The 16,390-nt window shown below is 39.7% G+C and overlaps 1 protein-coding gene across 1 annotated transcript in view; it reads left to right on the top strand.

Moving 5' to 3' along the window:
* LOC143276607 (vacuolar protein sorting-associated protein 16 homolog) overlaps nucleotides 1-16,390 on the top strand; it is a 46,153-nt gene that overhangs the window by 5,131 nt on the left and 24,632 nt on the right. The window contains exons 4-10 of the mRNA XM_076581214.1: nucleotides 766-894; nucleotides 6,425-6,569; nucleotides 7,488-7,606; nucleotides 9,075-9,197; nucleotides 11,205-11,260; nucleotides 13,461-13,537; nucleotides 15,097-15,189. Coding sequence (XP_076437329.1) covers nucleotides 766-894; nucleotides 6,425-6,569; nucleotides 7,488-7,606; nucleotides 9,075-9,197; nucleotides 11,205-11,260; nucleotides 13,461-13,537; nucleotides 15,097-15,189 — 742 coding nt within the window. The remainder of the gene's footprint in view (nucleotides 1-765; nucleotides 895-6,424; nucleotides 6,570-7,487; nucleotides 7,607-9,074; nucleotides 9,198-11,204; nucleotides 11,261-13,460; nucleotides 13,538-15,096; nucleotides 15,190-16,390) is intronic.

The raw sequence follows: 16,390 nt of genomic DNA, 5'->3' as shown, positions 1-16,390 counted from the left end.
AAACAAAGAACTTTGCCATGTCTTGTCTTCTCTGTGTGTGTTGTAATTTAGTGGTCTTTGTTCTCTGCCGACTGGGGTCAGTGTGGCGATGAGTGTGTCTTTGTTCTCTGCCGACTGGGGTCAGTGTGGCGATGAGTGTGTCTTTGTTCTCTGCTGACTGGGGTCAGTGTGGCGATGAGTGTGTCTTTGTTCTCTGCCGACTGGGGTCAGTGTGGCGATGAGTGTGTCTTTGTTTTCTGCTGACTGTGGTCAGTGCAGTCAGTGTGGCGATGAGTGTGTCTTTGTTCTCTGCTGACTGTGGTCAGTGCAGTCAGTGTGGTGACGAGTGCGTCTTTGTTCTCTGCTGACTGGGGTCAGTGCAGTCAGTGTGGCGATGAGTGTGTCTTTGTTCTCTGCTGACTGGGGTCAGTGCAGTCAGTGTGGTGATGAGTGTGTCTTTGTTTCCTCACCTTCAAGAGAACCTTCAGCATGGGCCAGACACACACACACATGCATGCACGCATACACACATACGTACACATGCATGCACACACATGCACGCGCTAACACACACTCACACATTCACACACACGCATGCACGCTCATATGCAGACACACACACACACACACACACACACACATAAGTGGTGTGAATACCGTCATTTAGTGTTCTTTGTTCTGTACTGACTCAGGGTGTGTGCAGTGAATGTGGGGGTGAGTGGATTTTAAAAAAAATTTTTTTTTATTTTATTCATTTGTTTTATTTGTTGTTGTTGTTGCGACCAGTGGAGCAGTGGGCGCATCGTGAGGATGGGGTGGACGATTGTGGAGGACCTGCTGTTCGTTCAGGAGGACGGGGTGGTGCTGGTCTACGACATGTTCCTGGCCTTCAAGAGGACCTTCAGCATGGGACAGGTAGGAGGGAGGGGGTGTGTGGGGGATGGGGGGGCAGGGGGTCAGGTATGTATGTATGAGAGAGAGGGGTGGGGGTGGGGTTGAGGGGGGTCGAGTGAAGGCAAACTCACATGCACGCACGCACTAACACCCGTTTGCTCACACACATGCACACGCACACACACACACACCCTCACTCACACACACACTCACTAACACACACACACTCACACATGTCTACAGAACGTGTCAAGATGGGTGACATGAGTACAGAACGTGTCAAGATGGGTGACATGTGTACAGAACGTGTCAAGATGGGTGACATGTCTACAGACTGGAAAAGTAACCAGGCCTGCAATCAGTTGGATGGCACGATGGACTTGCTGATGAAACCATACGTCTGCCAGCAGATCCCCTTGGTTCTTTTTTTCTTTGTTTTTTGCTGCCCCGCCAGTTGCAGTACTCCCACTGGGTTGGTTTTTTTTCTCAAGGCCTGACTAAGCGCATTGGGTTACGCTGCTGGTCAGGCATCTGCTTGGCAGATGTGGTGTAGCGTATATGGATTTGACCGAACGCAGTGACGCCTCCTTGAGCTACTGATACAGATACTGATACTGATCCTGAGTGCACTAAATCCCATTCACTAGACCGCTTTTCTATTTTGATTTTATTTTTATTGTTTGTTTTGTGTTATTTCGTTGGTTTGTTATTTATTTATTCATTTGTTTGTTTATTTGTTTATTCATTAATTTCAAGATGTATCTGTTTATTTGTTTATGCTTTTTTTCTTTTTTCTTCTTTGCCTCAAGGCCAAAGAGCATTGGGTTACACTGCTGGTCGGGCATCTGCTTAGCAGATGTGGTGTAGTGTATATGGGTTTGTCCGAACGCAGTGACGCCTCCTTGAGCTACTGAAACTGAAACTGAAACTACCCTGAGTGCCCTGTACACAGCCACACCCTGGTTCATCCGTCACAGCCCCATCGTGGGCAGTCCACAGGGAACCACCGATGTTAGGTCGCCTGGAGGCCACACACCAGAGGAGACCCTGCACTGCTGCTGAGTGGTGTTCAGTGGTGCCTGTTCTGATTTAACATGCTTAGGATGCCACCTACTAACCCCCCTATGGATGACTTTAATCACTTAGTTGCAGAGCCAGACTGAGTAGGTATCACTTCAAGAGTTGAAAAAAGGACCAAAAAAAACTTTTGTGCAGGTGTTCATGACATACTAAATCATGCTAAATTTCTGGGTTGTCTGAAAAGGTTCCTGAGATATCACTCGTTGACATTTTCAAACAGTTTTTGTTGTTGTTGTTGTTGTTTTTCAATTCATGCACTTTGCCACTTTGAGAACTGGTTGAGGTAGAAATACAAGATTTAGTAATAATCTCTCTGCTGTGCTTACTATGCACTGATCCTTAAGGTTTTCTTCGTTATTCCATTGTCTGCAAATGTTTGAGTTAAAAATATGACACATTGGGCAATTTTCATTGTCAGGGGAGGTGGGGAGGAGTCTAAAGTGTTCAGCTGTCATTTTTCACGCATGAAGTATGTGAAACAGGGTTACCACAATGTCTGCCTTTCAGTCAAACAGTGTTACCACAATGTTGCAGTTTCAGTCAAACAGTGTTGCCAAAATGTGGCACTGAGTTTGAGTCAAACAGTGTAATGACAATGTCACACTTTGAGTCAAACAGTGTTACAACAATGAAACATTTTGAGTCAAACAGTGTCATAACAATGTCACACTTTGAGTCAAACAGTGTCATAACAATGTCACACTTTGAGTCAAACAGTGTTATAACAATGTCACACTTTGAGTCAAACAGTGTTATAACAATGTCACACTTTGAGTCAGTGTTATAACAATGTCACACTTTGAGTCAAACAGTGTTAAAACAATGAAACACTTTGAGTCAAACAATGTCATAACAATGTCACACTTTGAGTCAAACAGTGTTAAAACAATGAAACACTTTGAGTCAAACAGTGTTATAACAATGTCACACTTTGAGTCAAACAGTGTCATAACAATGTCACACTTTGAGTCAGTGTTGTAACAATGTCACACTTTGAGTCAAACAGTGTTAAAACAATGAAACACTTTGAGTCAAACAGTGTTATAACAATGAAACATTTTGAGTCAAACAGTGTCATAAAAATGTCACACTTTGAGTCAAACAGTGTTATAACAATGTCACACTTTGAGTCAAACAGTGTCAAAACAATGTCACACTTTGAGTCAAACAGTGTCATAACAATGTCACACTTTGAGTCAGTGTTAAAACAATGAAACACTTTGAGTCAAACAGTGTCATAACAATGTCACACTTTGAGTCAAACAATGTCATAACAATGTCACACTTTGAGTCAGTGTTAAAACAATGAAACACTTTGAGTCAAACAGTGTCATAACAATGTCACACTTTGAGTCAGTGTTACAACAATGAAACACTTTGAGTCAAACAGTGTTATAACAATGTCACACTTTGAGTCAGTGTTAAGGTGAGGTGGGGAGGAGTCTAAAGTGTTCAGCTGTCATTTTTCACGCATGAAGTATGTGAAACAGGGTTACCACAATGTCTGCCTTTCAGTCAAACAGTGTTAACACAATGTTGCAGTTTCAGTCAAACAGTGTTGCCAAAATGTGGCACTGAGTTTGAGTCAAACAGTGTAATGACAATGAAACACTTTGAGTCAAACAGTGTTATAACAATGAAACATTTTGAGTCAAACAGTGTCATAACAATGTCACACTTTGAGTCAAACAGTGTTATAACAATGTCACACTTTGAGTCAAACAGTGTTAAAACAATGTCACACTTTGAGTCAAACAGTGTTATAACAATGTCACACTTTGAGTCAGTGTTATAACAATGTCACACTTTGAGTCAAACAGTGTTAAAACAATGAAACACTTTGAGTCAAACAGTGTAATGACAATGTCACACTTTGAGTCAAACAGTGTAATGACAATGTCACACTTTGAGTCAAACAGTGTTAAAACAATGAAACACTTTGAGTCAAACAATGTCATAACAATGTCACACTTTGAGTCAAACAGTGTTAAAACAATGAAACACTTTGAGTCAAACAGTGTTATAACAATGTCACACTTTGAGTCAAACAGTGTTATAACAATGTCACACTTTGAGTCAAACAGTGTTATAACAATGTCACACTTTGAGTCAAACAGTGTTATAACAATGTCACACTTTGAGTCAGTGTTATAACAATGTCACACTTTGAGTCAAACAGTGTTAAAACAATGAAACACTTTGAGTCAAACAGTGTAATGACAATGTCACACTTTGAGTCAAACAGTGTAATGACAATGTCACACTTTGAGTCAAACAGTGTTAAAACAATGAAACACTTTGAGTCAAAAAATGTCATAACAATGTCACACTTTGGGTCAAACAGTGTTAAAACAGTGAAACACTTTGAGTCAAACAATGTCATAACAATGTCATACTTTGAGTCAAACAGTGTTATAACAATGTCACACTTTGAGTCAAACAGTGTTAAAACAATGAAACACTTTGAGTCAAACAGTGTTATAACAATGTCACACTTTGAGTCAAACAGTGTTAAAACAATGAAACACTTTGAGTCAAACAGTGTTAAAACAATGAAACACTTTGAGTCAAACAGTGTTATAACAATGTCACACTTTGAGTCAAACAGTGTCATAACAATGTCACACTTTGAGTCAGTGTTGTAACAATGTCACACTTTTAGTCAAACAATCTCTTAACAATGTCACACTTTGAATCAAGCAATCTCATAACAGTGTCACTTTGAGTCAAACAATCTCATAACAATGTCACACTTTGAGTCAAGCAATCTCATAACAGTGTCACTTTGAGTCAGACAATCTCATAACAATGTCACACTTTGAGTCAAGCAATCTCATAACAGTGTCACTTTGAGTCAGACAATCTCATAACAATGTCACACTTTGAGTCAAGCAATCTCATAACAGTGTCACTTTGAGTCAAACAATCTCATAACAATGTCACACTTTCAAACAATGTTACAACAGTGTCACACTTTCAGTGTTACAACAATTTCACACTTTTAAACAGTGTCATAACAATGTCACACTTTTAAACAGTGGTTATAACAATGTTAAACTTTCAAACAGTGTTACAACAATGTCGCACTTTTAAGCAGTGTTATAACAGTGTCACAGTTTTAAACAGTATTACAACAGTGTCACACTTTCAAACAGTGTTACAACAATGTTACACTTTCAAACAGTGTTACAACAATGTCGCACTTTTAAGCAGTGTTATAACAATGTCACAGTTTTAAACAGTATTTCAACAGTGTCACACTTTTAAACAGTGTTATAATAGTGTCACACTTTTAAACAGTGTTACAACAATTTCAAACTTTTAAACAGTGTTATAACAATGTCATACTTTTAAACAGTGTTACAACAGTTTCAAACTTTTAAACAGTGGTTATAACAATGTCACACTTTCAAACAGTGTTACAACAATTTTACACTTTTAAACAGTGGTTATAACAATGTCACACTTTTAAACAGTGTTACGACAGTGTTACACTTTCAAACAGTGTTACAACAATGTCACACTTTTAAACAGTTTTACAACGTCACACTTTCAAGCAGTGTTAAACAATGTCACACTTTCAGTCAGTGTTATAGCAGTGTCACACTTTGAAACAGTGTTACAACAATGTCACACTTTGAAACAGTGTTACAACAATGTCACACTTTGAAACAGTGTTACAACAATGTCACACTTTCAAGCAGTGTTAAAGCAATGTCACACTTTCAGTCAGTGTTATATCAGTGTCACACTTTGAAACAGTGTTACAACAATGTCACACTTTGAAACAGTGTTACAACAATGTCACACTTTCAGTCAGTGTTACAACAGTGTCACACTTTGAAACAGTGTTACAACAGTGTCACACTTTGAAACAGTGTTACAACAATGTCACACTTTGAAACAGTGTTACAACAATGTCACACTTTCAGTCAGTGTTACAACAGTGTCACACTTTGAAACAGTGTTACAACAATGTCACACTTTGAAACAGTGTTACAATAATGTCACACTTTGAAACAGTGTTACAACAATGTCACACTTTGAAACAGTGTTACAACAATGTCACACTTTGAAACAGTGTTACAACAGTGTCACACTTTTGAAACAGTGTTACAACAATGTCACACTTTGAAACAGTGTTACAATAATGTCACACTTTGAAACAGTGTTACAATAATGTCACACTTTGAAACAGTGTTACAACAATGTCACACTTTGAAACAGTGTTACAACAGTGTCACACTTTGAAACAGTGTTACAACAATGTCACACTTTGAAACAGTGTTACAACAATGTCACACTTTGAAACAGTGTTACAACAATGTCACACTTTCAGTCAGTGTTATAGCAATGTCACACTTCATTAGTATCATCATATTGTCCTGTTTTCAATGAAACAGTCTTACGTCACAAAGTCATAGTGTCACACTTTCAGTCTAACAGTGTTACCACAACGTCCCACTTTCAGGAAGCCAAAGACGTGAAAATCCTTGACGCCAGAATCTTCACCAGTTTTCAAGGAACCGGCGTGGCCGTCATGACAACTTCCTTCCGCATCTTCCTCATCACCAACTCTGAAGCGCCACGCATCATCAGACTGGCTGAAGTTCCAGGTAGGGTCGTGTTGTGTTTGAGGAAGGTGGCAGAGTGGTTAAGACACTCATCGGCCGACATAGAGAGTCTGTGAGGGTGTGGGTTTGAATCCCACTCTCGCCCTTTCTCCCAAGTTTGACTGGAAAATCAAACTGAGGATGTAGTCTTTCAGATGAGACGATAAACTGAGGCCCCGTGTACAGCACGCACTTTGCGCACTGAAAAAGAACCCATGGCATGTTGTCATCTGGCAGAATTCCTGAACTGAGAAGAAATCCACTCTGATAGGTACACAGTTGCATGTGCAAGCACTCAAGGCCTGACTAAGCGTGTTGGGTTATGCTGCTGGTCAAGCATCTGCCTAGCAGGTGTGGTGTAGTGTATATGGATTTGCCTGAACGCAGCGACGCGTCCTTGAGAAACTGAAACTGAAAATCTGTTGTTTGGGAGCAGGGGGAGGTGGGAGGGAGGGTGTATTTGTGTGTTCTACTTGTATGTGTTCTGCATATAAACTGTTGAACTCTTTCACTGCCACGTTTCTGTGTGAAAAACACTCCACAAATTCAAAACTGTCTGAAGCCCCAATCAGGCTCCTTCGTCTGAAACAGTTGTAAACAGTACGGCCTTGGTTGGGGCCCATCGTCTGGAGAGAGTTAACAAAGATGTACTGTACTGCGTTGTATTGTACTTTACTGTATTGTGTTGTATTGTATCATATTGTATTGTATTGTTAGAACAAACGTGAGAGGTTCTTCCAGATCTGAGCGCCACACCCAACTGTATTGTATTGTATTGTATTGTATCATATTGTATTGTATTGTGAGTACGAACATGAGAGGTTCCTTCAAATCTGAATGCCATGCCCAACTGTATTGTATTGTATTATATCATATTGTATTGTATTGTATTGTGAGTACAAATGTGAGAGGTTCCTCCAGATCTGAACGCCACACCCAACTGCTGGGACATCGTGGTGATGGATCGACAGGTGCGCGCCCTGGTGGGCAAGGGAAGTGAACTCTACATCGTGGACCAAGGGGGACAATACCAAAAGCAGGTATGGCATTCATTGAGAGACAGAGAGAAAGAAAGAGAGCATGCATTTGTGTGTGTGTGTGTGGAGAGTGTGTGTGTGTGTGTGTGCGGAGGAGGCATTTATTTAGTGTCCTGTCCCAAGTGCAAAAGATTGTAAACATTCTGTGAAAGTCTAAATTTTCGCATGTGAATGATATTATTATTGATTTTCTTCTTCTTTTTCTGCTTCTTCTGCTCCTTCTTTTTCTTTTTCGTATCGTTGTTGTTGTTGTTATTACATGTGTTTGACATCCTGTCGGTATTATGATCATGATCATCACAGGTTTTTCGTCGTTGTTTTTTCACCCCTAATAACAAGGTTCTGTTCTTCCTGTTTTCCAACATCAATCGCGATTACTGTTTCCGTGTATCAAACTTCAGTTTGCTGTAATCAGAAATATATTAAAATTCTCCCAAGTTATTACAGATTTATATTCATGAAGTTTAGAACGCTAACTCACAATTCACCTATCCAGGAAGGAAGTTTCTCAGAGCATCACAGGAATGAGAGAGTATGTAGAAAATGTAATTCAGTTGAAATCAGTCTTTAAATCCTCGGACTTCTCAGACATCAGAAAAGGCATTCATAAAACCAGTTATTATAAACGACCCAACACACTGAAATTCAGTACTTGTTTTAGTTCTTTGAAGAAAAAAGTGTTGAATCTGGCTTTCAAAATAATCATTATTGAATTTGTGCGATAGTATTGTTGTTCTTAGTCTTTTTTTTTTAAGCAGGAAAACGTTACGACAAACGATACGTGTGATATATTTCCATGGGAGTTCTTGTATCTCTTCTCTCTGTTTTTGATATGTTGAATCGAGGATTAGTAATTTACGTGTATGCGTGTGTGTCATGGGTGATTTTGCATGTCCCAAAATTCTCCAATATGTATTTAAACTATATAATGGTATTCTTACTGTTGTCACAGACACCCAGTACGAAATCAGTCGCACATGTTATGTGACTTTTTCTGTCTCTTCGTTTTTCATTCTTTTTTTTTTTCTTTTTTTTTTCATTGTTAATATTTCATGGTTTTGTTTTTCATCATGCGATTCATCTGGAGGATGTGGACTTGTTTTTCTTTATTATGTTTCCATGTGCCCAAATGGGGTTTTTGGATTAAAATGATTTTGAAACCTTAAAAAAAAAAAAATTAAAAAAAAAAATATATATATATATATATTCACTTCCATTCATACCTCACTAATAAACATTTATTCTGGTCCAAATAAGGGAAGAAAAAACCCCTGTTATTGCCAGAATTCATTGAATGGAATTTATCTTTCCTTTGGACAGGGTAAAGAAATACATTGTAATTTTTCGGAAGAAAAGAACCTTGGTTGCAAGGGGAGGAGGGGTAGAGGGGGGGGGGGGGGGAGAAAAAGAGAAAGAAAAAAAAGGGGGAAAAAACTCCATGATAGTTATTGGTGTGTGTGCGGCCGGACAGGACCCCAAGACAGACAAGGAGGACATGGGAGACTACCTGGACATGGCGGTGTCCTTCAACCACAAGTTTGTCGTGCTCTTCACCAGTAAAGGCTTCATCTGGATGGGATCGTCCGACCTCATGGTAACGGCTTCCTTTCTTCGCTTTATGGTGGTGGTGGTTTTTCATGCGGAACAGTTTCTTTGATGTTTCAGAAACGGCCTGAAAACGCATCATTTCTCTTCCTTTCTTGGTTTTGTGAGGTGGTTTGTTGTTGTTTTTTAATGAGGAACAGTTTCTTCGATCTTTAAAAAAAGGTGTGAAAAGGGTCAACAACCATCTACCTGAAGATCTAGTCGTCAGCCCCATCCACATGTAATATGCAGCTTCTGTTCAAATGTGTGTGTGTGTGTGCGTGAGAGAGAGAGAGTTTGTGTGTGGGTGTGTGCATGCGTGCATGTGTGTGTGTGTGTGTGTATGCAGTGTGTGCATGTGTGAGTATGCACAAGTTTTTATATTGATATGCACTTGTATGTATCCTAATTTCTACTGTATCTCTGTTTGTGTATGATTTTCGATTTATGTTCGTACCTTGTTATGTACTATCCCCCCCAATATTCCTTGTGACCCCGGTACACTTGGTAATAAAGACATATTCTATTCTATTCTAAAATGCATCTTTTTGAAAACACCTAAAGATTTGAAAAGAAAAAAAGATTGTACGATACACTCTGGAAAGTACAAAAGGCAGCAGCAAGGTTAATCTTTAGAACCAAATAGACTGATAACATCACTCATCTTCTGCATTCTCTTCACTGGTTACCAGTTTCTGCCCGCATTCAGTGCAAAGTCGCAACTCTTGCCTTACTCTCCATTTCGGGTGCTGCCCCTCAGTATTTGAGAGAAGTCATTCAAACCTACACACCCCCACACAACCCAGATCATCTTCACCACCACCATCACCCCGCGATCTTCAATACTCTCCCTCATTTCAGTCTTTGAAAACTGGTCTGAAAACACATCTTTTTGAAAATGCCTATGCATAGACCTTCCATGCCTTTCCAGTGACATTCAGCGATAAGCCATGCAAACTGTGTGTGTGTGAGTGTGTGTGTGTGTGTGTATGTTTGTGTGTATGTGTGCAATTAAGTAATGTCGTCTTTGAATCTGTTTTATGTTTTTGTGCATTAATTTGTGTTTTTTTTGTTTTTTGTAAGTTGTTGCACGTGTATACATGTGTGTTTAATGTTTTTGTAAAGGGCTTTGAGCTCCCTTTAAGGGAGGAAATCACTCAATAAGTAGTCATTATTATTATTATTATTACTATTATCATCATCATTATTATCATTATCATCATCATCACTATTATTATTATTGTTTTGTTATTATTATCATGGTTATTATTGTAATTATTATCATTATCATCATCTTCATCATTATCATTATTATTATCATCATTATTATCATCATTATCACAAGTGAGTCTATGTTTTAACCCGGTGTTCGGTTGTCTGTGTGTGTGTGTGTCTGTGTGTCCGTGGTAAACTTTAACATTGACATTTTCTCTGCAAGTACTTTGTCAGTTGACACCAAATTTGGCATAAAAATAGGAAAAATTCAGTTCTTTCCAGTCATCTTGTTTAAAACAATATTGTACCTCTGGGATGAGCACAAAAAAATAAAAAAAGAAGCCTAATTGTATGCAAACTGCATTTACTGTTATATTTATATTTTTTGTATTCTCTAAACTTGGCACTTTGACCTCTTATTCTGACAAACAACAAGAGGAGTCATTATTATCATTTTTTGTTCAAACAGGAACTTCTTTTGCTAAGCATGGAATTTTTATTTATTTTGCAAACGTTTTGGGGCAGATAGTAAAAAAAGGGAAATTACTCTGTAATTAATGCTAGGGGACTTAATTTATCACAAGTGAGTCTTGAAGGCCTTGCCTCTCTTGTTATTATTGTTATCATCATTATTATCATAGTTATCATCGTCAGAATTATTATCATTATTATTATCATTATTATCTTTGTGTGTGTGAATTTAAGAATATCTGTGTGATTTGTTTGAATTTTGTGTGCCAGCAGTGATGAGTGTAAATGGCAGATTTTTTTATAATGTGTGTTGCTTTTTTTTTCCATCCAGAATCGTTTCGGAGAGTTTGAAACCAAGTCGTCGGCCAAGCCCCAGCAGATGGCTTGGTGAGTTAAGGTAGCAATCACTAGGGGTAGAATTTTGACCAAAAATCATTAAAAAATGTGTTTTGTGTTTGTTGTGAATTTTGCAAGAATAATGTTTCATAAAGCCTTACATGTGTGTGTTTTGTTTGAATTATTACTCAAAGTGTGTGTTTTTAGCTGTTTTTGTGAGTGGGTGTGAGAGAAAGTTGTGAAAAAAAGATCGAATGCATCCAAAAATTGCCCATTTTCAATCGCGCCTACCGTTGCTACGACGCCATGAAGCAAGGCTTGTGACCTACTGAACTAGAGAGGAAGAAACGGCTTTCACCATGAGCCTAATTAGCATAGGAAAATTCCTACACAGCCAGCCTGCCAGGGCCTAAAAGTGGGTCACTGGCTTGCTTGTTGTTGGTGAAGTGATTGGCCGGTTCAGTCACGTGGCCGATCTGAGCTTTATCATTGGCTCTCAAACGACTTCTGTTTGCAAAGCGTCTGCTATCTGTGTCTATTCAGATCGATCAACAACTATAAATTTTGGATTATTTTAGCAATCTTTGAAAAGATAAGAATGACAAAGGAAAGAAAAGTTAAAGTTAGGGCCCTCCACAAGTTTAGGAAGCGGCGGAGAGGTGGGAAAAGTGCTCAGCAAGTCAGCACTTTGCAGACAAAGGCACCCCCCTTGGAAACCGAAACAAGACATCTAAACTCCACTGCCCGTCATGCAATGAATCGGTAAGTTTGTTTATCTGACATCCTCCCCCACCCTCTGTCTCTTTCTCTGCCTCTCTCTCTCTCACCTTCCCTCTCTTGGTTTACATGTGTGATGGAGTGTTTGGATGTTGAAGTTGTGTGTGTGTGTGTGTGTGTGTGAAGTCAGTTTCTCACACATGCACATTCATTCTCTCTCTCTTTCCCTCTCCTGTGATTTACATGTGTGATGGAGTGTGTGGATGTTTATAGTGTGTGTGTGTGTGTACATGCCCCCCCCCACCCCCCCCAAAAAAAAAAAAAAAGTCACTCTCACACACATTCTCTCTCTCACCTTTCTCTTCTTCTCCCATACATGTATACACAAACACATACCAATTTTTTTTTTCCAGAGTGCAGTCAGCAGCAAGAAAAACATCAGGAAAAGAGAAAGGAAGGAGGCAAAAAATTGAGACAATCCGGCATCGAGAACGTCAAGAGCGGTGTGAACGAGGAGGAGAGTTGTATGGGGCAGGACTGTTCTGAACACCAAAACAGCTTTCTTTTTTGTTTTTTGTTTTTGTTTTCTTTTTATGTTATGAACAGACACCTGAAAAAAAATATTTGTGTATAAATTTACCTGTTTTGTGCCTTGGTCTACTAGGAGAGACAAGACCAAACTTTAAATGCAATTTTCTCAAAACGTTCATTTTTCGTGGACTTGCATATTTGTGCAACGAAACACACACACTTCCCATCAGCATAATGACACCAAATTTTGTGTACTAATGTAAAAATGGCTGCTGAGTGCAATAAGACAATCAGGGACATTCTATCTCAATTACTTTACTTGCTACATGTGTGAGATGTGAACTGTCATTGCGACTGAAAAAACACCCTTTTTGATTGAGTGGTGAGTGAACATTATAAATTTTTTACCAAAGCTTTCATGTGTTAATTGCACTCTCTGGTCACTGAAGTGAAACTCTGTTATATCAGACACTTCTCAGAGAGGCAGCTTCTATGAGATCTAGTCTGCGAAATGGAGCTACCCTTCAGAACATTAAAAATATTCATAACTTTAATTCTAGTCAAGCTGTTTACTTAAAAATTGGTGTGTGGCATACCTTTGATGTCTTCTCTCTTTGTGCCAAATTTCAGAGTGATACATTACTTAGAAGTTGAGAAACAAATATACCCCCAAATCTACGCCTAGCGCTACCTTAATGTGACAATCTGTATGCTGTTTTGTGAGACTGCCCACACTCACCCACCCACGCCCATCCCCCCACAACCGCCCCCCCAACCCCCCCGCCCCCGACCCCCACCACCACCTGTCACCTGTCACCCTTGTCACCTGCGAAATGAGTTTGCTCGCTCAAACACACAGACACACACCTACACACATGCACGCATGCAGGCACAAACACACACACACGCACACACACACACACACACACACACACACACACACACACACACACACACACACACACACACACTCACTCACTCACAATGATGTGCACTGTTACAGGTGTGGAAATGGAGCTATCGTGGCCCTGTGGGAACGTTTCATGCTGGTGGTTGGACCTCAGAAGTACTGGATAAAATATCCTTTTGTGACGCCTTTTGTGTTTCGTGTGTGTTGTGATGTGATGTGCATGTTGTGTGTGTGTGTGTGTTGTGTTATGATGTGGATGTTGTGTATGTGTGTTGTTTGTTTTTTTGTGTGTGTGTGTGTTGTGTTTTGCGTGTGTTGTGTTGTGTTGTGTGTGTGTGTGTGTTGTCTTTTGTGTGTGTTGTGTTTGTGTGTGTGTGTTGCGTGTGTGTTGTGTTTTGTGTATGTGTTGTGTTTCTTTTTGTGTGTGTGTTCTGGGCCAGGGGTTTGGGTGTGTGTGTGAATGAATGAGAGAGTGTATATATCATAATGTAAAGCACTTTGAGCTCTGTTTGACAGAAAGCACTGGTTAAGTGTTCATTATCATCATTATCATCATTATTATCATTATTGTCTGTCTGACTCTCTGTCCCTATCTCTCTCTCTTATTATCATTATCATTATTCTTATTATTGTCTGACTCACTGTCTCTCTCTCTTTCACAAGGATTTCATGGCCAGTGACATTAAAATGTCAAAGCATCAAAGCATCTGTCTGTTCTTATACAAGACATTGAAATGAAGAGAAATTGATAGGTCGTAAAGCCAATATAATGTATGTTTTGTTGTGTATATTAATTTGGTTATGTTGTTTGGTTGAATCGTATCATGTTTACATATACCCCTTCACTTGGGGCTGAGGCCTGAATGGGAATAAAACATAAACATTCCCATTCTGATTCTGATTCTGATTCTCTCTCTCTCTCTCTCTCTCTCTCTCTCTCTCTCTCTCTCTCTCATAAGAAGGACCTCATGGCCAATGACATTAATAACTCACTCCGGACGAATAGTTCTTTCCCTTGCTTTTCCCTACAGACAACCCATCTGTTAGGGCTAGGAAAAAAAAAATCACAAAAAATACAAAACAAAGTAACTGAATGAAACTCACATCGTGTGAACGCCCACCCCTCTCCCTCTTCACTGCTTTCAGAAACTGAGTCACTATCAGTACCTTCTTGCTGGTAGCTTTCTTCACTGCAGATACTTTATTCAACATCTTCATCATCCTTGTCAATGTCGAAACCTTCAGTTTGAAGCATTTCAATCACTTCAGCAGTGGTAAAAGCTGCTGTCGTGATCTAGTTTGCTCCAAAAATTTCCAACTGTATCGCCTGTGATGCCATTTTCGATACGTATGCAGATTAGCTTGTCATGTGGGGTCCTGAACTCGCTGGCTCACTGTGGAGTGTGTTGTTACGAAATCTCAAGAAGAAACTTTCCATTCAACCCTTGACACGTTCGCAATGCCCGGTGTAGCTGCAACTGTTATGCTACCCCATGAGGAAAACATGGAAAAAATTTTAATTGTCAAAACCGCTATAGCGTTCCGTCGTCCAGAGTGAGTTAAAGTCTCAGAGCGTCTCTTTGTCTGTCTGTCTGTCTGTCTGTCTCTTTCTCTCTCTCAAGCCTTCAGTGCTTTGTCTCTTTTACATTTTGCATGCAATCATTTTTTGTTCTTAAAAAAGAATTTTAAAAAGTCCTATGTACGTGACATCCTTAACCAGATTGCACATTTAACTTTGAGTGCCCCGTGCACTTGCTGCCAGAGGAAGATGGACTTCGGATCATCGGCAACGACATGCATGAATTCCTTCAAAGAGTGCCTTGTAAGTGCGCAGTGTGTGTGTGTTATGTCAGGATATATGTTTTTTTGGTTTGTTTTTTTGTTGTTTTTTTGTTTTATTTAACAAGTCATGGGCATTGGTAAGCATGAATTCCTTCAGAGTGCCTAGTAAGTAGGCAGTGTGTGTGTACTGATAGTGGGAGTAGTATGATCATTGAGGAGGAGTAGCAGCAGCTGTATGATGATTAGTAGTAGCAGCAGTAGCACTATGATGATGATGATGATTAGTAGCAGCAGCAGTATGATTATGATGATAATGAGTAGCAGCAGTAGTAGCAGCAGTATGATTATGATGATGATTAGTAGCGGTAGTAGCAGCAGCAGTATGATGATGATGAGTAGCAGCAGTAGTATGATGATGAGTAGCGGTAGTAGCAGCAGCAGTATGATGATGATGAGTAGCAGCAGCAGTATGATGATGATGAGTAGCAGCAGTAGTATGATGATGAGTAGCGGTAGTAGCAGCAGCAGTATGATTATGATGATGTTGAGTAGCAGTAGTAGCAGCAGCAGTATGATGATGATGAGTAGCAGCAGCAGTATGATGATGAGTAGCAGCAGTAGCAGCAGCAGTATGATGATGATGATGTTGAGTAGCAGCAGTAGCAGCAGCAGTATGATGATGATGAGTAGCAGCAGTAGTATGATGATGAGTAGCGGTAGTAGCAGCAGCAGTATGATTATGATGATGATGAGTAGCAGCAGTAGTAGCAGCAGTATGATTATGATGTTGAGTAGCAGCAGCAGTAGCAGCAGCAGTATGATGATGATGATGTTGAGTAGCAGCAGCAGTAGCAGCAGCAGTATGATAATGATGATGATGTGTACCAGCAGTAGTAGTAGCGGCAGCAGCTGTAGAAGCAGTAGTAGTAGCAGTTGTTGTAAAAGCAGTAGTAGTTATAGCAGTAGTAGTTCTAGTAGAAGCAGCAGTAGTAATAATGATAATAATGGATACTCAAAAAGCACACTATTCAGAAATCTGCCAGTAGTTGTAGTAGTAGCAGCAGTAGTATTGGTAGTAGTATCATGAGTGAGCAGAGAGTGACAATGATGATGACGACGATCAGTGCTGTGAGTGACACTGTGACGCTGTGTGTGACACGAAATGTGACGCTGTGTGTGACAGCAGTGACAGAGCAGATGTTCAAGATAGGATCCATGGAGTTGTAGTAGCAGTGGTATCA

The sequence above is a fragment of the Babylonia areolata genome, chromosome 32 (assembly GCF_041734735.1).
Source record: "Babylonia areolata isolate BAREFJ2019XMU chromosome 32, ASM4173473v1, whole genome shotgun sequence".
NCBI lineage: Eukaryota > Metazoa > Mollusca > Gastropoda > Neogastropoda > Buccinidae > Babylonia > Babylonia areolata.
This window is presented reverse-complemented; position numbering and strand designations above follow the sequence as displayed.